Source organism: Procambarus clarkii, chromosome 22 (assembly GCF_040958095.1).
Source record: "Procambarus clarkii isolate CNS0578487 chromosome 22, FALCON_Pclarkii_2.0, whole genome shotgun sequence".
Lineage (NCBI taxonomy): Eukaryota > Metazoa > Arthropoda > Malacostraca > Decapoda > Cambaridae > Procambarus > Procambarus clarkii.
Window position 1 is genome coordinate 39,558,469 of NC_091171.1, and position 23,097 is coordinate 39,581,565.

The 23,097-nt window shown below is 45.5% G+C and overlaps 1 protein-coding gene across 1 annotated transcript in view; it reads left to right on the top strand.

The window, feature by feature from the left end:
* The window catches only part of LOC123760375 (parathyroid hormone/parathyroid hormone-related peptide receptor), a 177,133-nt gene that overhangs the window by 112,902 nt on the left and 41,134 nt on the right, over positions 1-23,097 (top strand). Inside the window, exon 7 of the mRNA XM_069328866.1 lies at positions 22,233-22,341. Within this exon, the coding sequence (XP_069184967.1) occupies positions 22,233-22,341 (109 nt within the window). The remainder of the gene's footprint in view (positions 1-22,232; positions 22,342-23,097) is intronic.

Below are 23,097 nucleotides of genomic sequence, written 5' to 3' on the forward strand. Positions count from 1 at the left end.
CGCAGCCTGGCGTATGAATCACAGCCTGGTTGATCAGGTATTCTTTGGAGATGCTTATCCAGTTCTCTTGAACACTGAAGTCGGCCAGGTATGCCCCTTATGTGTAGTTGAAGCGTGTTGAACAGCCTTGGGCCCAAGATGTTGATAGAGCTCTCTCAAGAGTACCTGTACCTGTACCTGAGTACCTGGAAGACAATAGTAGTAGGCATCCTTCAGTCTCGGGAGACTATGGAGTTGCGCTCTGGTTGTCAATCCTGGAGCAGCGTCTGGTGTGACTGATGAGGCCAATCCGAGAGTGGCAGTCCATCCCACACAGAGCACAAACGAAGTCCGATTCTGGTCTGTCTTCCTGGCTACCGGCTTTCCTTCTGTCTCTTTACCTCCGATTCCTTGGCAAGTGACTCCTCGAACTTGGAGAGACCTCTTTGAACAGACTGCCTCCAGGCTGAACGGTCTGCAGCCAGTGTCTCCCATATAGGAAGATCGACATCCATGGCTTTCAGGCCCCTCTTGCATACGTCTTTGTACCTTAGCTGGGGCTTGCCTGTTGGACGCTTTCCCTGCATCAGCTCTCCGTACAGGAGATCCTTGGGGATCCTGCCGTAACCCATTCGCACATTCGCACATCCGAGCCAGCACATTCGTCTCTGTTTCAGCATACATGCTGAAACATGAAACATCAGTGTACATGCTGGTGATTCTAGTTCACTAACATGTAAGGAGCCAAGGTGGGCATCCGATCTTGGGGAGGATCTTGAAAAGGTCATCCCTGTTGACGAGGTCGAAGGTCTTCATTAGATCTATGAAGGCTACGAAGAGTAGGAATATAATGTTCCTACGAGCCAGTTCGTCTCATCTTCCCTCGTTTTTCGTTATACCCTTGGTCTATCGAACGATCTCGCTGACCCGGCCACGGGCTCTCCGCATCGAGTCTCCTGTGGAACGGTAATCTCTTCGGTGATTCGCAAGGGGGGGACAGGTAGACTGAATATGTGACACTTTGAACCAGTGACTCGTTTAATCGCCTCTTCCTTCTCCTCCTCCTCCTCCTCCTCCAATAAATCTTTTCTTATCTTGACCTTTACTAAGGTTGAGCCCTTTCTCATAGACCGGCTGTAACGTAAGTCATCATTATAGACATGATCTTGATCGGTTCATCTTCATCCTCACCACCACCATCACCATCATTAGTCACTGTCGCCACTATCATTATCCCCCACCATCTCTATCAACATTACCACCACCACCACCACCACCACCACCACTACCACTACCACCATTTTCTACCGGTATTACCATCATCTGTTGTACCAGCACCACCAAGACCATCATCTCCCCCAATATCACCACGACTATTACCTTATTATTATTAACATCTTTATTGACAAAATTTATTTCAATTTTGCCTAATCTGAGGATTTCGATAAAGTCTTATTAAAGTGAGGATAATGGTGGTATTCACTGTCACGCAGGACAGAGGGTCATACATAAGACAATAGGTCTAAACTGTAGGCTGAAGCACATATATATCATGGTTACAATCAATGTTTTAATGTATGGATATGTGAAAACAACTTTCTATTGTGCACTGCCACACAAGGGCAGGGATGGGTTCATAAGTGATGCAGCTTAGAAGTAATATAAATAAAAATTGTTCTTCAATCTATGGACAAGCAAATTTTGGGTAAATTGTTAGGATGTCGTCCAGAACACCTGAGTCAATAAAATAGTTACAGAGTTGGTGGTACAATAGGCCAGGAGGTCTAAAGTCCTTTACGACTTCACATTCATCAATATAGTGTTCTAGTGAATGCATTAAAGGTTTATCACAGAGTTTACAATCTGAGTATTCTGGTAGTGGCTCAGCCTCACTAACCTGCCAGATGTGTCTATAGCCAAGGCGAATTCGCGCAATTACTACATCACATTGCCTGATTCGGTTACTGTGCTGACCATACAAATACCTATTATTACAAAACTTGTCATAACTTTTAATACTGCAGCTTTCAGGTCTCTGGGCATTTCTTAATTCCTCTAAATCTGAATTAATTTCTTTAGTTTGTATGTTTCTATTGCATTAGATAGTCCAAAGTCACAATCAATGTTTTCTTTCCTGCAAGCCTCATTGGCAATCGATCTATCACCACCTCTACCACTACCATCACCACCACCACCACCACCACCACAAACACCACCATTATTTGGATCTATAAAACACTGTTTTTTTTTCAATTAGCTGCCTTCAAGTATAATGGGGTCGTTATGGACATTAGGGAACAGTTCATCTCTAAACCAAGTAGTTAATGGTCCTAGAAGGGAGGAGGGCTGGAGCTTGGGGGAGGAGAAGGGGGGGAGGGGGCAAAAGAGAGGGGCAAGTGGGAAGGAGGTTAAGGGAATGCAAAGGGAAGCTTCTGTATAAGAGATTTACGCTCCTATTACCGTCTCTTCGTCCCAATGAACACACTCTTTTCCCCTCCTAGTCTCTTGTGCTTCCCTCCCTCACCCTCCCTCACCCTCTCTCACCCTCCCTCACCCACCCTCACCCTCCCTCACCCTCTCTCACCCACCCCTCACCCTCCCTCACCCTCCCTCACCTCACCCTCCCTCACCTCACCCACCCTCACCCTCCCTCACCCTCTCTCACCCACCCCTCACCCTCCCTCACCCTCCCTCACCTCACCCTCCCTCACCTCACCCACCCTCACCCTCCCTCACCCTCCCTCACCCTCTCTCACCCACCCCTCACCCTCCCTCACCCTCCCTCACCCTCCCTCACCCTCTCTCACCCACCCTCACCCTCCCTCACCCTCCCTCACCCTCCCTCACCCACCCTCACCCACCCTCACCCACCCTCACCCTCCCTCACCCACCCTCATCCTCCCTCACCCTCCCTCACCCTCCCTCACCCTCCCTCACCCTCCCTCACCCACCCTCACCCTCCCTCACCCTCCCTCACCCACCCTCACCCTCCCTCACCCTCCCTCACCCTCCCTCACCCACCCTCACCCACCCTCACCCTCCCTCACCCTCCCTCACCCACCCTCACCCTCCCTCACCCTCCCTCACCCTCCCTCACCCTCCCTCACCCTTCCTCACCCTCCCTCACCCACCCTCACCCTCCCTCACCCTCCCTCACCCTCCCTCACCCACCCCTCACCCTCCCTCACCCACCCTCACCCTCCCTCACCCTCCCTCACCCACCCTCACCCTCCCTCACCCTCCCTCACCCTCCCTCACCCACCCTCACCCTCCCTCACCCACCCTCACCCTCCCTCACCCTCCCTCACCCTCCCTCACCCTCCCTCACCCACCCTCACCCACCCTCACCCTCCCTCACCCTCCCTCACCCTCCCTCACCCACCCTCACCCTCCCTCACCCTCCCTCACCCTCCCTCACCCACCCCTCACCCACCTCTCACCCACCTCTCACCCACCCTCACCCTCCCTCACCCACCTCTCACTCACCCACCATCTCTGGCTACATCCATTGCCACCCACACTACACACATCCTTAATCAGGGGTTTCGGAAATCCTGGGGTAGACAAAACACTAAAAAAAGACGCCAGAGACGCAGGTTGATAGATGTTGCGTGCGAGGCATGCGCATCCACCTACGTGAGACCAATCCTTGATAATGCAGCTCCAGAGTAGAACTCCTACCTGAAAAATTACAAAACATTAAGGCTTGCTCTTGAACTGAGGAGACTTAATTTTATCTGGATCTTACCTGAAGAGGGTCTTGGGAGTTTTTCTTCTACTCCCCGAGCCCGGCCTGAGGCCAGGCTCGGGGAGTAGAAGATACTTGTGATAACTTGGTCCAACAGGCTGGACCAAACATACTCGAAGATCCTAGATCTTCGAGGAATGGCTGAGGAAACTGGACGTTACCTCACCACTAGAGAGAGATGGAACGGAGGGGACATGTTAACGACATATAATATTCTATAAGCGTAGCTGACGAAAGAAGCAAGGCTAAGAGTGAAAAAAAAACTACATAATGAGGAATATGAAAAAAAAGATGCAGTTGTCAGAGAGACAGAAAGGGAGAAAAATTGCGTTGAGCAACTGATTGCTCAAAAGCCGAGATTAACTATCACCTTTATCCTTTACCTGCAATTGGCTTTTTGTAGAACTGGCCAGGTTCTGTTTTAAATTTGTCCACTATCTCTTTCTCAGAATTTTTTTTCTGCCTCTCTCTCTCTCCTCATTGCTGTGTAGTCGTGTCTTGTTTCTTTGTATCGCTGGTATGTTTGGGGGTTTGGCCTCTGCCTATATTGATTCCATTATTGTGTCTCCGGCCCCTCTTGCAATTTCTGTTCAACCAATCTTCTTTTCTAGTTTTGCATCCATATTTTGGGGTAATTATGTTTATGCCTTTGTCATATATTTCACAAAACATGACGTACATTGGTTTCCTTGTCTATCAGTAGGTTATCTTGAGGTTATCTTGAGATGATTTCGGGTCTTTTTAGTGTCCCCGCGGCCCGGTTCTCTACCAGGCCTCCACCCCCAGGAAGCAGCCCGTGACAGCTGACTAACACCCAGGTATCTATTTTACTGCTAGGTAACAGGGGCATAGGGTGAAAGAAACTCTGCCCATTGTTTCTCGCCGGCGCCTGGGATCGACCCCAGGACCACAGGATCACAAGTCCAGCGTGCTGTCCGCTCGGCCGACCGGTGCCTTCGTCATATATTTCACAAAACTTGACGTACATTGGTTTCCTTGTGTATCAGTAAGTCTTTACATTAATTCCTTAAAGAACTTTCCAAGTTCCCCATAATGTCCTCTCATGAAATCAGGTTTTTCAGCTGCTTCATTTTCCTCATTCTCTTGTTGTTGTTGTCATAGATTCAGCTACTCTAAACAAAAGTTCCAAGTAGCACGGGATATGGTGAGCCCGTAGTGGACTTCTCATTCTATTGTAGATTATAACGCATTATATACTTTATTTCCAAAAGGATTTGGTCACTTTTATCTAATGGGGTGGAAGGTACTGGGTGTCAAATATATCTTCTTATCTCCTGGTGAATATCAGATCCAACATATAAGGAAGATCCCTTTGCCACACTCTCGTAGCTTGTTTAACATGTTGATACATGTATGATTCCAGGATGAGGAATCATCCTCCTCCTAACCAGTTATAACAACCTATATAGCACGTTGTAACAACGTTCTAATACGTCATATACACGTTAAGCCAAGATGTAAATACTTTATTACAAGTTGTAACAAGCTGACAACTTTATTACAAGTTGTAACAAGCTGACAACTTTATTACAAGTTGTAACAAGCTGACAACTTTATTACAAGTTGTAACAAGCGGAAAATAGGGACAGTTTCGGTTTGTGTTTCCAGGGAGGTCCCTCGATAGAATTCTTGGTGAATCGGATACTTATGATATCGTTCGCCTTATGCGTTTCTGTTCCCATATTGGCATCCTTGGTGATATTTAGCGCCCTCGGATTATCCCGCACATTTGATGGTGCTACATAGCCTTCCCGGCTTGGTGCCTTCTTTGATAATTACTTACTTTAAGTCTCTCGGGTCAATACTCGCGGTCATCAATACTCTGGAGAATCAGTTTACTCTTGGAGCTGCTCTGATGCGGGTGCCATCCAACCCTGGAAACACAAACCGAAACTGTCCCTATTTTCCGCTTGTTACAACTTGTAATAAAGTTGTCAGCTTGTTACAACTTGTAATAAAGTTGTTACATCTTGGCTTAACGTGTATATGACGTATTGGAACGTTGTTACAACTGGCTATATTGGTTGTTATAACTGGTTAGGTGTTAAAACTTGTTCGAACGTTGTACCAACGTCGTAGTTTCGGTGTGTGTTTGGCGGGAAGCTATTCATACATTTTACAGTGAGACACGCTTAAGGAGTCTGCCGACCCGGCATGGACCCCCCTGTAAAGGATTCATATATATGCAAGAAGTCTTATTCTTGAACTAAAGGGACAAAGCTATGAAGAAGGGCTACATGAACTGTACTTCGCCACACTAGAAGAAAGAAGGAATAGAGCTGACATGATAACGACATACAAGATCCCAAGGGGAATTAATCAAGTAGATGGAGAGAGAGGTAGTAGTCAATGTGTGCAACAGCAGAACGAAGGGAGAGATTGAAACACGAAACAAAAAATGTATTCAGGAGTGTCAAGAGAAACTTGTGAGTCGTGAATGTTAAACAATTGAATTAAATGACGAAGCTGACAAGGATAATTCAGTTTATATTGTTCATGTATTAAGAAAGACAATAGAATAATTAGTGTTAAATTACTAATGGGGGAACAAGCACTATCTACCCTGGAAGCATCTGTAGGTAATGTTGAAATAGAGGAAAACTATGTGAGTACATCTAGGTGAGCACACCTTAATGAGCACACGTAGGTGAGTACATCTAGGTGAGCACACCTTAATGAGCACACGTAGGTGAGTACATCTAGGTGAGTACACCCTTCACCACCTACACCGCCAGAAATTTCTCAGCATCTAGGGCTGAGATAATCTCTGGAGGCTGCCCTCCCTCCCTCCCTCAGTAGCCGCTCCTTGCCAGCCTCCATCTCTCCCAGTCTCTGATTAAAGGCAATTTAGTAAGGAAGGCGAAGCCCTTGAGCCTTGTTACTGGCACCTCAGGCTGCACCTTCCCAGGATTTTACATGGAGAAGATAAAAGTAGATTGGAGCTCTCTCTCTCTCTCTCTCTCCCTCTATCTCTCTGTCTCTCTCTCTCTGTCTCAACACGCTGGGGCACACTGAAGGGGAACAACCTCTCTCACACAACCGAAGAACAGGTCCAAGAAGTACACATAACCCGAAGTCTTACCTCAGAGTCACGTCTAAATAAGCTTACGTTATTGACATGTCCACAAACTGGCGAACGTCATAATGGTTTTTTCCCCTCCTTCCTTTATGTGTCTGTTGACCCGTGTCTCCGTTCCTTGCTCTCGTGATATGCTGTCTTGGATTGTAGGTACATTGTGAAGTCAAATACCAGGATGTATTGGTCGTTGGATTCAAGTGGGATTTATTGTTTCGAGTTCTCAGTGTTCTCCTCAGTGTTAATGGATATAGAATCCATGGGATATCTTTATTTCTATTGTACCCTGGTTATCCTCTTGTGTTATGAAGTTCCTCTCCATTCTATACATCACTACTACGGGGGATTTATTTATTCCCAGTCTATCTTTCGGGGATTTAGGTCTCTCATGATAAGTAATTTTGATCTGATTGTATTTAATGTTGTTGTTATTTTTAATTAATCTATTCGTGTATTGTTTTTGTCTTAGCATTTCTGTCTGGGTCTTTTTAGAGTCCCAGTTATTTTGTCTGTAATAATATTTTCCTCTATATTCCTCGAAAAATGCAATTCATCCGTATAAGAAGTGATATTCCGATTCCTTGCATTATTTCTTTTTTTCAGTCTATTATCCCCTTGGATATGTTGCATTCGAGATCACCGTCGGTGATTTTGGTTTACAACATTGCAATCACATCAGGTTCTGTCTCAATATTTGATTTCATCTGCTGTCTTTGTGACTCAGCATTGGTAGACCAGATATTGAGGTTCATCTCATATGCTGTGTCTCCTGAATCCTTAGTTCAATACTTCTTGTTGACCAATCCACACACTAGAAAATGAAGGGATGATGACGATTCGGTCTGTCCTGGACCATTCTCAAGTCGATTGTCATCTTATTTTTGTTCGTTGCAAGTGGAAGATGGGTGTGGATGGGGGATGGAATGTATGGAGGTGGTGGTGGAGCAGAGAGAGAGAGAGAGAGAGAGAGAGAGAGAGAGAGAGAGAGAGAGAGAGAGAGAGAGAGAGAGAGAGAGAGGTTAAGAGTGAGTGATGGATTTGTTAAGCCTTTGGTGATTGTGAGGTGGAGAGGCAGTGAGGCAGAGGTTGTATTCTTGGGAAGTATTGTGAGATAGAGAGATGATTTCACGTATTTAGGATGCTTGTGCTTGCGGGGGGGGGGGGGGGGGGGTGAGCTTCGGCTGGTCCCGTCTCTCAACTGTCAATCAACAGGTGTACAGGTTCCTGAGCCTACTGGGCTCTATCGTATCTACACTTGAAACTGTGTATGGAGTCAGCCTCCTGAAGTATGATGTATGTATATGAAGTGTGAAAGCGCCTGATAGTTGAGTGGACAGCGCTTCGGATTCGTAGTCCTGAGGTTCCGGGTTCGATCCCCCGTGGAGGCCGAAACAAATGGGCTAATAGTTTCTTTCACCCTGATGTTCCTGTTACCTAACAGTAAATAGGTACCTGGGAGTTAGACAGCTGCTACGGACTGTTTCCTGGGGGAGGGGTGTAGCAAAAAGGAGGCCTGGTAGAGGACCGGGCCGCGAGGACGCTAAGCCCCGAAATCATCTCAAGATAACCTCAAGATAACCATTACTTTACTGCCTAATGCATTCCATTTGTTAACTAATCTGACAGTAAAAAAAAAAAGCTTCTAATGTATCTGTGGCTCGCCTGGGTACTCAGTTTCCACCTGTATCCCCAAGTGCGTGAATTCCCTGTGTTAAGCTGTCATTATCTTCCCCCCTATCAATTCCTCTGAGAATCTTGTATGTGATGATCATATCTCCCCTAACGCTTCTTTCTTCCAGCGAGGTGCGTGAAAAGTGTACTCACCTAATTGTACTCACCTAATTGCGCTTGCGGGGCTTGAGCTCTGGCTCTTTGGTCCCGCCTCTCAACCGTCAATCAACAGGTGTTCAGATTCCTGAGCCTACTGGGCTCTATCATATCTACATTTGAAACTGTGTATGGAGTCAGCCTCCACCACATCACTTCCTAATGCATTCCATTTACTAACTACTCTGACACTGAAAAAGTTCTTTCTAATGTCTCTGTGGCTCATTTGGGTACTCAGCTTCCACCTGTGTCCCCTTGTTCGCGTCCCACCAGTGTTGAATAGTTCATCCTTGCTAGTGTGTGTGCGTGCGTGTGTGTGTGTGTGTGTGTGTGTGTGTGTGTGTGTGTGTGTGTGTGTGTGCATGTGTGTGTGTGTGTGTGTGTGTGTGTGTGTGTGTGTGTGTGTGTGTGTGTGTGTGTGTGTGTGTGTGTGCGTGCGTGCGTGTGTGTGTGTGTGCGTGCGTGTGTGTGTTGTCGTGACGCTGAACCCCGGTTCATTCCGAACACAGCAGATACACAACACATAACACCTTGCCTCAGCAACCGTTACTACCACCGTGTACTCCTACACACACCAGACCCTTGAGGCGTACCACTAGGTTTGTACTGGAACACAATGAATGAACATATGGAAGGTATTTAAAGGCCGTCGGGTTTTGTCATTTAATTACAAAGAATAGACTCTGACAAATAAATACATATTAACATACTCTATTAGGTCAATACACTTCCAATACCCATAGACCACCTGACCTCCGCGATCACCACCCACACTCGTAACTTCCGCCTAAGTCCCTAATACGGAATGATTACTACAACGCTCCACACCCGGTTAGTCTTACATTCAATACTCACATACTGCAGACTTAACTTGGTCACTAAGATCACAACAGGCTCTCGCATAGCTGTCTGCTACACTTCGCTGCTGCCACAACCGGGGATCCAAAAGGACTTGCTCGTTCAACTTCCACAATCAGACTGACTCCAGTCAGCCATCTACCTCAACCATTTCACCCCACCTCTCAAGGAAGGTATAATCCGATTAACCTTATCCCTAGAGAGGTAATCTTGTTCCTAGAAGCCTGACGAAGAATAATTCCTCTTTCCAGGAATTAATCATTTGGCTAAACAGCTTCGGTCTTAATCCATTGACCTTTCTTAGATATGTGATCCATAGTCTGTCTACTTACATGAACTTCCAATCATCATTCGTTAAGTGTTGTAGTAATGATCCTCTAGCTAATAATTCCTACTAACTTGTGGATTACAACAGTGTGTGTGTGTGTGTGTGTGTGTGTGTGTGTGTGTGTGTGTGTGTGTGTGCGTGCGTGCGAATACATACACAAATACACTCGCATCGCTTGCAGCTTCCTCTTCATCTCTTTTCCCCTTATCCTATTTCATCTTCCCCTCACCCAGGGCCTCCCCTTCTCCAAGCTGACGGGTGAGGGGAGAGAACGAGGGAGCCAGCAACAAGCACCAACTGAGACTGGTGTTACTAGCTTGCTTGCTTTCCAGTGCAGAAGTTAAAGACCCCCCAAGAATATCCAGGAAGTTGCCATCAAAAGTATAAAAAAAAGAGTTCGAGGGGAAAACACTGAATCACGCCTGAGGGAAGCGACTCACAGATCCTGCAGGACGCCATTGTTAAATGAACTCATCGAAAAACAACTTAAAATTTTCGGTGGTTTCCGTTTTAAAATGCAATCGTGAGAGGGGAAATTTTCTCTTAGATCTTCCTGAGGAAACACAGCGCCACGGGCTATTTCATTCATATATGTCGTGTTTTGTGATAGCCGAGAGCCCAAGGGATAAGGAATTATCTGGGGTTCACCTGGAAGTTACTTGGAGTTCACCTAGAGGTCACCTTCTGTGGGTTCTGGGCGTTGGCCCCCACTGTTGGGCGTTGGTTGGGGGGCCCGGCTTTGATGCGATAACTTGGTCCAAACACGATAAGGTAATGAGATGAGGAGGATATGAGGAGATTAGGAGCACGCTCCTGTAGTGACGTCAGACTCATCAGGAAGCCAGCCGTAATTCCTTTTTTTTTCGCGCTCTTTCCTGAGTTGGTTTCTCTGACGTCATGGCGACATTGTCGATCGCAAAGGGTAATGGAATGTAGGGTTCGGTCCCCCCCCCCTAATATTTATTTCGTAGACACATGACGTTCCGGTGCAAATAATCCGGATTATCTTGAGTTTCCATCTTCATAACCTCAAGGGAGCCGGTCGGCCGAGCGGACAGCACGCTGTACTTGTGATCCTGTGGTCCTGGGTTCGATCCCAGGCGCCGGCGAGAAACAATGGGCAGAGTTTCTTTCACCCTATGCCCCTGTTACCTAGCAGTAAAATAGGTACCTGGGTGTTAGTCAGCTGTCACTGGCTGCTTCCTGGGGGTGGAGGCCTGGTCGAGGACCGGGCCGCGGGGACACTTAAAATTCTCAAGATAACCTCACTATTATTATTATTAGTAGTAGTATACTTTTTTCAAGTTTAAACTATTATATTACGAGGAAATAGACTGACATTTTCCTTTTATCATAAAACATGCATTAAAATTACAAAAAAATATATATATGACAAAATAATTCCCACTTTCATATATGTCACAAATTTTCCAATTCCAATGCAAATTTTTCCCATTTATTTTCCCTATGACACTTACCTTGCTTGGTTTTTCCATTAAAAATTTTTTTTTACAAAATCGAAAATATAATTTACGAAAATTTATGATACAAGTTACAATCGTGTTTATTAAATGATCTCACATGGTGACCTTGTGATTTTTTGGGGTGATTTTATTAAATTTAATTCGATTTCTAAAAAAAAATTAATAAAAGCATTTTTCCTAGGTTTTCTAAGCGTTTATAAACGACTGCTGCAAAAAGAGTAGGAAATTTACGTATATTTAATTTCATTTATGCGAACGTGGGATGTATTGATTTGCTGTTTATACATATATATGTATACACGTGTATACATATATATGTATATACGTGCATGAATACTTCAACTAACACCCCCCTCCCCCTCACAAACGACCCGTGATATGAGTCCATGGTCATAGAACGACACAGGTAAACTGTGGTAAACAAATGGGTTTACCAACGGTAGTATTCTCCAGTAAAGTTTTATGAGCAAGTCTACTCGCACAAGGTAGGCGATTAGGCGGTAAATGATTGTCCCATCGGTCTGTTACACCGGTTGTTGAGGTCGGAATGGCCCAATTAGCGGGTCGTAATCACCTCTTGACGACTGCTTGTTATCGGTGATGATGTCGGAGCCGTTATCGTGAGGGTTAGCGCTAAGTGGCGTGAGAAAGGGGAGGGGGGGAAGAATAGAGTTAGGAGTTTCTGAAGGTGAATGGATGTATGTGTTCAACTAGTTGGGCTCTGGACTTCATAGCTTTCAACACTTAAATTGTTGGCTCATTCTATTGTTTCACTACTCTGAGGATTTAAATATTTTTTGTTAATGTCTCTGGTATATTTGGGTATTTAATGTCCATTGGTGGCCCCTTTGTTCGTAGACTATAATGGTGTTCTCTTATCTGCCCAGACTATTTTCTTGAGAATGTTATGTGGTGATCATGTCTCCCCTCTTTTCCATTTCAATGACGTGAAGGTTGATTCATTTATCGTAAATCAATCCTCTCAGTTCCGGGACTAGTCTGTTGGCACACTAAACGTATGCATGTGTCGTCTTAGGTTTAAAGAGATAAGGACTAGATATTTTAGAGTTGGTCTAAGAGATCTGATGTACAACTTCCTAAATGACTCCCTGTTCATATTCCTAGTGAATGACTCCCAGTTCATATTCCTAGTGTCTTGGCCAACCTTGTGTGTGCGGCTTATGACATTTTAGTGGTCTGGACTTTTAGTAACTATTTCATTGTAATATCAAAACCCAAATCATTTAATTATAATTAATTTTCCACAAGTGTCACCTCTCCAAAATAATATCCTGTGTTTAGGGTCTTGTTCCTAACACCCAGCTTCATTACTTTGCAATTACTTGCGTTAAACTCTAGAAGCCACTTGTTGAACCATTCTTTCATTATGTCCCTGCCATCATTCAGTTTCTAGCAGCCTCATATCATATTTATCCACCTGAATTCTGTTGCATAAGCAGCAAACATTAAGATAAAGAAGTCTATCTCATCTGCCCATTTATTCGCAAATATTAGAAATAGTTGACCAGACCACACACTAGAAATTGAAGGGACGACGACGTTTCGGTCCGTCCTGGACCATTCACAATCGACTTGAGAATGGTCCAGGACGGACCGAAACGTCGTCGTCCCTTCAATTTCTAGTGTGTGGTCTGGTCAACATACTTCAGCCACGTTATTGTGACTCCTCGCCTGCATATAGTCGTTTATTCAGAACAGTGTATTTGCACTTCTCTAAGATACTCGGATGCAATTCATAGTGATCACTCATTTCAATGGTGTCTTCGAAGTCCACTTTACGAATTTATGTAAGATCCACTTTACATCTTGAGTGGATACGTTGCTATGTTGGCTACGGAAGCTTCTCATTGTTGCTTCCATCAATTTGGCTTACCACATATTCCCTCCCCCCACCCCCCCACCCCCGTGGGGCTTCCTAGTCTCCCAGTGTGTGCAACCATGCTCAGAATTCTTTCTAATTAAGAGTCGACATCTATTCTTGTTTCCCGGCTGGGGCAGCTGTTTTCTATATAGTAAATGCTGCCCTTTTGTTTCTGATATTGGCCTGGCTGAGTCTTTTGTCCTTTTGTGGAGGTTTTATATATATATTGTATTATCTTAAGTCCTCATGTAGTAACGGTTTCTGTAATATAGTCATTTACAATCTTTCACTGCCTGGAATTGACGGCTCTTCAGAGGATCAGTCTTTACGGGTCAACAGCTCCACTCACCTTCACTCTTTTCCTTCCCTCTCTCTTTGTAGTCTTGCGGGGTATGCTATATTAGTTATGTCTTCTGGCAGTTTCGTTTCTGCGAGTGCAATTACATCTGTGTTCTTGTATTTTGTCCATTCCTTGAGTTTGGTTGCCTTGTTTGTAATCTCCTCTGTGTTGGTTTAATACCCTAATATAACATTTTTTCTGTGAATTCTCAATTATTAGCTTCCTTGTCTTCCCTCTACCTGGTGTGAGTGAATGTTCAGTGTGAGTAGTGTATGGTAAGGTGCTTGATGAGGTTACCTTACCTTGAGGTGGTTCCGGGGCTTAGCGTCCCCGCGGCCCGGTCGTCGACCAGGCCTCCATAGAGGAGGTTGATAGAGGAGTTAAATAATAGGGGGGGATTGAGCCTTATTTACTGATTAACTGGGAGGTGGATCATTGGACAGGGGACAGGTAGAGGAGTGGGAGAAGGGTAAGAGATGGGGGTGTGAGTGCATGTGACAGGGACGATTGATAAGAGAAGGTGATGAATGGGATCCTTCACACTACTGTTGTGATTGACGCAGAGGGAGTCAAGTTTTTTTTTTTTTTTTTTTTTTTTTTTTTTTTTTTTTTTTTTTTTTTTTTTTTTTTTTTTTTTAGATATATACAAGAGTTGTTACATTCTTGTACAGCCACTAGTACGCGTAGCGTTTCGGGCAAGTCCTTAATCCTATGGTCCCTGGAATACGATCCCCTGCCGCGAAGAATCGTTTTTTCATCCAAGTACACATTTTACTGTTGCGTTAAACAGAGGCTACAGTTAAGGAATTGCGCCCAGTAAATCCTCCCCGACCAGGATACGAACCCATGACATAGCGCTCGCGGAACGCAAGGCGAGTGTCTTACCACTACACCACGGAGACTGCAACCGTGGAGAACGTAGATTGCCCAGTCCCTATCCCTCCCTTGTGCCGCCTTCTCTTTTCAAAAACTGCAGCATTCTTTTCCTTTGACGAAGGAAATACTGAGTAATACTGAGGAAATATGTCAGTAAATACTGACGACTTTTCTTCTTCCCTAGAATTGCCTCTTTTTTATTTTCAATTTGTTAATATAATCTTTACCAGTCTATTTCTTACCATCTTGTACCAACCTAACCTGAAAAAACTTTATATTTTTGTCTTTCCCCTTCCATCTGCAATTTTGTCATGATTCATTTCACAGCATATGTGTCCTCCATTGCTTGTATTTTCCTATGCCTTAAAGCTCCTCCAGACCTACTACCACTATTGTTGTGTTAGTTTCTTTCCTTTCAAGCAACTGGTTGGTGCTTTTCCTCCTTCCTGCAAAGTGGCTGCCTGCATTACTACCTCTTATTGTGCTTTCCTGGTCACTGGATCCGTCTTCCTGAAATGTGAGCTTCCATAAAGGAAGTCCTCCTACTACTTAGCTATACTCATTATGTAGACCTCATTATGTATGTTGGGTTGGTATTAATACGAGGCTCCTTATTTCCTATTTGGCTTGGCACAGCTCTGCCTCGAGCTTCTCTATTGTTTAGCTCAGGCTGAACACATCCTCTCTCATGACTGTGTCACAGACTAGATGCAAAATGCTTTCCTAGTAGTGCCTTACCACTGTTGAGTTGTATCTATGTTAGTTTCTCCCATTCTCTCATCTTTTGCGAATGTTACTGAGTCGCTGGTCTTCTCTTCGACCCACATGACTCCCATCGTGTCTGCTTAGATAATTGTTGATGGAGTTGGCTTTTAGTACCTTTCATCAGGCTTTTTCCCTTTCCTCTAGTGACATTATGTTACATGAGCACCCTTTTACGTGTCAGGGTGGCTCATTTATCTGTTCTCGTCTTTCCTTGCATTTTTTTTTTTTTTTTTTTTTTTTTTTTTTTTTTTTTGAGATATATACAAGAGTTGTTACATTCTTGTACAGCCACTAGTACGCGTAGCGTTTCGGGCAAGTCCTTAATCCTATGGTCCCTGGAATACGATCCCCTGCCGCGAAGAATCGTTTTTTCATCCAAGTACACATTTTACTGTTGCGTTAAACAGAGGCTACAGTTAAGGAATTGCGCCCAGTAAATCCTCCCCGGCCAGGATACGAACCCATGACATAGCGCTCGCGGAACGCCAGGCGAGTGTCTTACCACTACACCACGGAGACTGCATCATTAGGTCTAACTCTTTCATATCTTGTTTGTACTCTATCACTCCTAATTATGGAAAATATGTCTTGTTACGACATAGGACTGGGCTGCCTACTACCGGGCTGGTCTCACGTAGGTGGTGTACTGAGTTTTAAATGCATTCTTATTGACGTTCCTTTAAATTGCTATTTTGTTCATCGATTTAGAACATGTTGCTGACAATATCTTATTTCATTAAAGGGAGGCGGTTCCCGCTTCATAGTGTTCCGTCTTGCTTTCTCCAAATGCCATTGTCTCCATCACTTTGCACTCACTGATGTTTGATTTCTAGTAGCTATTCCTAGACCATCTTTATTGTCAGTCTGGGTCTTGGAGACTTGTGCAATCTTCTGCAAGTCATCTCATTGATTCTGCATCACTTGAAAACAGTAGTATTTTGGGCTCCACCCTCGTGGTTAGGGAATTTATGAGTTATAATGAGTGTGTGTGTGTGTGTGTGTGTGTGTGTGTGTGTGTGTGTGTGTGTGTGTGTGTGTGTGTGTGTGTGTGTGTGTGTGTGTGTGTGTGTGTGTACTCACCTAGTACTCACCTAATTGTGTTTGCGGGGGTTGAGCTCTGGCTCTTTGGTCCCGCTTCTCAACCGTCAATCAACAGGTGTACAGGTTCCTGAGCCTATTGGGCTCTATCATATCTACACTTGAAACTGTGTATGGAGTCAGCCTCCACCACATCACTTCCTAATGCATTCCATTTGTCAACCACTCTGACACTAAAAAAGGTTTTTCTAATATCTCTGGGGCTCATTTGGGCACTCAGTTTCCACCTGTGCCCCCTAGTGCGTGTGCCCCTTGTGTTAAATAGCCTGTCTTTATCTACCCCTATCAATTCCCTTGAGAATCTTGAATGTGGTGATCATGTCTCCCCTAACTCTTCTGTCTTCCAGCGAAGTGAGGTTTAATTCCCGTAGCTCTCCTCGTAGCTTATACCTCTCAGCTCGGGTACGGTACTAGTCTGGTGGCAAACCTTTGAACCTTTTCCAGTTTAGTCTTATCCTTGACTAGATATGGACTCCATGCTGGGGCTGCATACTCCAGGATTGGCCTGACATATGTGGTATACAAAGTTCTGAATGATTCCTTACAGAAGTTTCTGAATGCCGTTCTTATGTTGGCCAGCCTGGCATATGCCGCTGATGTTATCCTCTTGATATGGGCTGCAGGAGACAGATCTGGCGTGATGTCAACCCCCAAGTCTTTTTCCTTCTCTGACTCATGAACTCATGAAGAATTTCATCTCCCAGATGATACCTTGTATCTGGCCTTCTGCTCCCTACGCCTATCTTCATTACAGTACATTTGCTTGGGTTAAACTCTAACAACCGTTTGTTCGACCATTCCTTCAGCTTGTCCAGGTCTTCTTGAAGCCTCAAGCTGTCCTCCTGTGTCTTAATCCTTCTCATAATTTTGGCATCGTCAGCAAACATTGAGAGCGCACACACACACAAACTTTTGTGTGTGTGTGCGTGCGTGCGTGCGTTCCCGACCCCTCTAATCGTCAACAGAATGTCAGACCAACAATAGCCGCTTATTCCCCCCTTCAGCACTAGCAGTAAAGTGTGTGATTATGCGACTGTCAGTCATATGTTTACAAACATGTCAGCGTGTTTGTAAACATTCTTCTTCCGTCAGAGTTCAATGAATAGTTGCTATTGTCTTGTATGTGTCTTTGTCTTTCCTGACAGGTGTTTCTTGGTGTGTGTTTGTTTAAGGTGTTGAGGTCAGGAATTAATTTTTTTTTTAATTGCATATACTTGTACTTACCTAATTGTACTTGTATGGGTTGAGTTTTGGCTCTTTGATCCCGCTTCTCACCTGTCAATCAACTGGTATACAGGTTCTTAAGCCTATTGGGGGTTCTGTCATATCTATATTTGAAACTGTGTATGGAGTCAGCCTCCACCACATCACTGCCTAATGCATTCAATCTGTCAACTACTCTGACACTGAAAGATTCTTTCTAATGTCTCTGTGGCTTTTTAGTACTCAGTTTCCACCTTTTTTATGTGATTTTTATTATCAATATAACCTCCCCTGGACACAGCAAGTGACTGTGCCCCTATTCTTTACAAGGTAATTTAGATACAGGTTCAGTATACGCTGTGCAAAGTGTAAAACTGTTTTATAAAAATATCCTATAAGGGGTTTCAGTCTAGGGTTAGCATACCCTGGGGGACAATCCCTGTCCAGGTCGAATACTCTTCACTAAAAAAAAAGGCGGGAAAAGGTTCGGGAAAATCTTAAAATATACCTGTGAGTAAAGTCAGGCGCTCTGTCAGCCCCAGAGACGCCCTCGCCCTCCCTCCCTGTGGAGAGACCTCAACCCTGCCAAGAAAATCATTCCTCCTGTCTGAGTTTTTGACAACTCTCCCTCTCTCTCCTCTCTCTCTCTCTCTCTCTCTCTCTCTCTCTCTCTCTCTCTCTCTCTCTCTCTCTCTCTCTCTCTCTCTCTCTCTCTCTCTCTCTCTCTCTCTCTCTCTCTCATGACAGGCGCGAAATGCTCTTTGGCGCTCTAATTTTCTTGGTTGCTCTTTCTATGTGCTTCTTCTTCTTAGTGATGGAATTTCCTTGCCCAAGATGTCCGCTTCATCACCCAGCACAATGTGTTCCGTCTATCCTTATGGAGTGTCCCAGATTCAGTCATATGTAATTTAGTTATGATCATCATTGATGATTAATGAATGTTATAGTAATCGGCACTTCCTCTCTTGTATATTGTACGGTTTGAGTGCGGGGCTTCAGCATAAGCCTGAGCTTCAGGAATCTTGGTGAGCATTGAAGTAGTGATCACCATAATTTCTGAAGTCATCATCTACTTCAGTAGGTGATCACTGAAGTAGACATTCCTTAAGAAAGGACCAAGCACTCGACCCTGTGGTACACCAGCCTCAGTTGAGCGACTTTGGGAGTCTGCTCCATTAAAGACTCCTCTTACAGCCCGTTCTTGAAAGGAGTCTATCATTACCTGTAGAATGGAACCAACGTCTCAAGGGCTTATTGACGCTTAACTAGCAGCCAAGGACACCCCGGAAAAGGCACTGCCAACGTCGTCAACACAGCTGGTCCACGTGGTGGAGATGCTCAACAGGAGATGAACAGCAGAATCACTTTTCCTGAAGCTATATTGTCATGTCTCTCTATAAGGCAGAGGACTTGTAGCAGCGAAGCTTTAAGGAAGGTCAAGTACGTCACCGTCTCGGGCTGACCATATCGGACTCCATTGACGAGTGGTTCAACATCATGCCTGTTTAACAGTCACTGCTGACCAGACAGCTTTGACGTATGTTCCCCGGAGCATACCTGGAAGATACCTGGAAAGGATTGACTCCATGATGTCGCTGCCACCTGAGTGGACACCACACCACAGTACCTGCCTGGTACTACACCACACCACAGTACCTGCCTGGTACTACACCACACACCACACAGTACCTACCAACCAAACCTGTACATCAATAGGGTGTACCCCTGTTGATCTATACCCCCTGGGGGCGCTCCCCAGCCCCCAGGAGGTATAGACCGCCTGCCAGGTTCCCCAGAGAACCCCATAGACTGGTCCTTGAGGTAAAAGGATTTCCATTATGGAGCTGCTTGAGTGTCTGGGCCGGAAGTCTTCCTGAAGGGGTGAAGTGGATCGGTGGTGTCAAGTGTTCGTGGTCTTAGAGGGCAGGTGGTGGGTCTTAGTGGTGAAGGACAGGTGGTGGGTCTTGAATTTTTACGCAGGAAATTTGACTTTTTCCTATACAGCTTTTTTCAGCCTTTGTCACGTAAAGACTTTGTTAATTTGTCACGTAAAGACTTTGTTAATTTGGTCACGTAAAGACTTTGTTCATTTGTAACGTAAAGACTTTGTTAATGTGTCACGTAAAGACTCTGTTAATTTGTCACGTAAAGGCTTTGTTAATTTGTCGCAAAAGTGTTTGTCGTATTTGTTTTTTCACATTAATCTTGACTACTACCCCCCCCCCTCCCCCTGTTGACATTTTAACATGTTATAATTTTGTACTGTGTGAGTTAATGTTCTCTGATGCTTTTAACGCCACCTTAATTAACGTATGTAAACGTTCACGGGTACCCTTGTTAACATTGTAGCTCACTGTGAGAGACTCTCAGGTTGTAGGAAGCTCCCTGAGACACTCCCATGTTGTAGGAAGCTCCCTGAGACACTCCCATGCTGCAGAAAGCTCCCTGAGACACTCCCATGGTGCAGGAAGCTCCCTGAGACACTCCCATGCTTCAGAAAGCTCCCTGAGACACTCCCATGGTGCAGGAAGCTCCCTGAGACACTCCCATGGTGCAGGAAGCTCCCTGAGACACTCCCATGCTGCAGAAAGCTCCCTGAGACACTCCCATGGTGCAGGAAGCTCCCTGAGACACTCCCATGGTGCAGAAAGCTCCCTGAGACATTCCCATGATGCAGGAAGCTCCCTGAGTCACTCCCATGGTGCAGGAAGCTCCCTGAGACACTCCCATGATGCAGGAAGCTCCCTGAGACACTCCCATGATGCAGGAAGCTCCCTGAGACATTCCCATGATGCAGGAAGCTCCCTGAGACATTCCCATGGTGCAGGAAGCTCCCTGAGACACTCCCATGCTGCAGAAAGCTCCCTGAGACACTCCCATGGTGCAGGAAGCTCCCTGAGACACTCCCATGCTTCAGAAAGCTCCCTGAGACATTCCCATGATGCAGGAAGCTCCCTGAGACACTCCCATGGTGCAGGAAGCTCCCTGAGACACTCCGATGGTGCAGAAAGCTCCCTGAGACATTCCCATGATGCAGGAAGCTCCCTGAGACACTCCCATGGTGCAGGAAGCTCCCTGAGACACTCCCATGATGCAGGAAGCTCCCTGAGACATTCCCATGATGCAGGAAGCTCCCTGAGACATTCCCATGATGCAGAAAGCTCCCTGAGACACTCCCATGATGCAGGAAGCTCCCTGAGACACTCCCATGATGCAGGAAGCTCCCTGAGACACTCCCATGGTGCAGGAAGCTCCCTGAGACACTCCCATGGTGCAGAAAGCTCCCTGAGACATTCCCATGATGCAGGAAGCTCCCTGAGACACTCCCATGGTGCAGGAAGCTCCCTGAGACACTCCCATGATGCAGGAAGCTCCCTGAGACACTCCCATGTTGTAGGAAGCTTCCTGAGACTCTCCCATGTTATAGGAAGCTCCCTGAGACACTCCCATGTTGTAGGAAGCTCTCTGAGACTCTCCCATGTTATAGGAAGCTCCCTGAGACACTCCCATGTTGTAGGAAGCTCCCTGAGACACTCCCATGTTGTAGGAAGCTCCCTGAGACACTCCCATGTTGTAGGAAGCTCTCTGAGACTCTCCCATGTTATAGGAAGCTCCCTAAGACACTCCCATGTTGTAGGACGCTCCCTGAGACACTCCCATGTTGTAGGAAGCTTCCTGAGACACTCCCATGGTGCAGGAAGCTCCCTGAGACACTCCCATGTTGTAGGAAGTTCCCTGAGACACTCCCATGGTGCAGGAAGCTCCCTGAGACACTCCCATGCTGCAGAAAGCTCCCTGAGACACTCCCATGGTGCAGGAAGCTCCCTGAGACACTCCCATGGTGCAGGAAGCTCCCTGAGACACTCCCATGTTGCAGAAAGCTCCCTGAGACATTCCCATGATGCAGGAAGCTCCCTGAGACACTCCCATGGTGCAGGAAGCTCCCTGAGACACTCCCATGATGCAGGAAGCTCCCTGAGACACTCCCATGATGCAGGAAGCTCCCTGAGACATTCCCATGATGCAGGAAGCTCCCTGAGACATTCCCATGATGCAGAAAGCTCCCTGAGACACTCCCATGATGCAGGAAGCTCCCTGAGATACTCCCATGATGCAGGAAGCTCCCTGAGACACTCCCATGGTGCAGGAAGCTCCCTGAGACACTCCCATGGTGCAGAAAGCTCCCTGAGACATTCCCATGATGCAGGAAGCTCCCTGAGACACTCCCATGGTGCAGGAAGCTCCCTGAGACACTCCCATGATGCAGGAAGCTCCCTGAGACACTCCCATGTTGTAGGAAGCTTCCTGAGACTCTCCCATGTTATAGGAAGCTCCCTGAGACACTCCCATGTTGTAGGAAGCTCTCTGAGACTCTCCCATGTTATAGGAAGCTCCCTGAGACACTCCCATGTTGTAGGAAGCTCCCTGAAACACTCCCATGTTGTAGGAAGCTCCCTGAGACACTCCCATGTTGTAGGAAGCTCTCTGAGACTCTCCCATGTTATAGGAAGCTCCCTGAGACACTCCCATGTTGTAGGACGCTCCCTGAGACACTCCCATGTTGTAGGAAGCTTCCTGAGACACTCCCATGGTGCAGGAAGCTCCCTGAGACACTCCCATGTTGTATGAAGTTCCCTGAGACACTCCCATGGTGCAGGAAGCTCCCTGAGACACTCCCATGATGCAGGAAGCTCACTAATACACTCCCATGTTGCAGGAAGCTCACTAATACACTCCCATGTTCCAGGAAGCTGAGGTGCCCGAGGAATCTTCTTCATCTGCATCTCTTCGGCTCCTTCATGCTGAGAGCTCTCGTCGTCCTGATCAAGAACTCCTCCCACGTGGAGAGCGTCGAGGTGAGAAATATTAGAGAGTTACCCATTTGGGGTCTGAGACACACAGGTGTGTGGGGGGGGAAGGGTACATGCTCTCATTACACGTAGGAGAATGGGAGACATATGATGTGAGATATCTAGAGGGTGATATAATTCCTGTGTCTTCTCATATACATATGGATGAGACACGTGCTCTAGGAACATGGTTAGACGGAATACGAGAGGCTCTCCCATTGGGTAAAACAAGTGAGTGAGACACACACACACCAGGTGAGACACGCATTAAAAAAAATGCTATTGAAGAGGTAAATATGGCATGGAATAAAGTTGCTGATAGAGACTTAAATCGTGGATAAATTGATTGGGAAAAATTTGGAATCCTTAATTGTGGACCAAAAACATGGATGGAAATGTTCCTGGATTCGGCGGTGGGAAATTTCTCAACGTACAGTTCATAGTGGGGAAGGTTGCTTATTTTTTTTTTTTACAACTTAAAAAAAATAGATTTAATCTATTTGGAGACATGTATTAATAGGAAAAATAATAATGACAATGTATTCCAAGTGAGTCGAATGTATGAATGTATACAATTCGTATGAGTAAAATACTCTTGTAAACTTGTAAGCGACAGAAAATGTAATGTTATCTGTAAACTGTTACTTTATTAACACTGATGAAACATAAGTACATTAATAAATCTAATTTCCACAATAAAAATATACACTAATGACACACAATATACACACTAATAAAACACAATATACACTCTAATAAAAC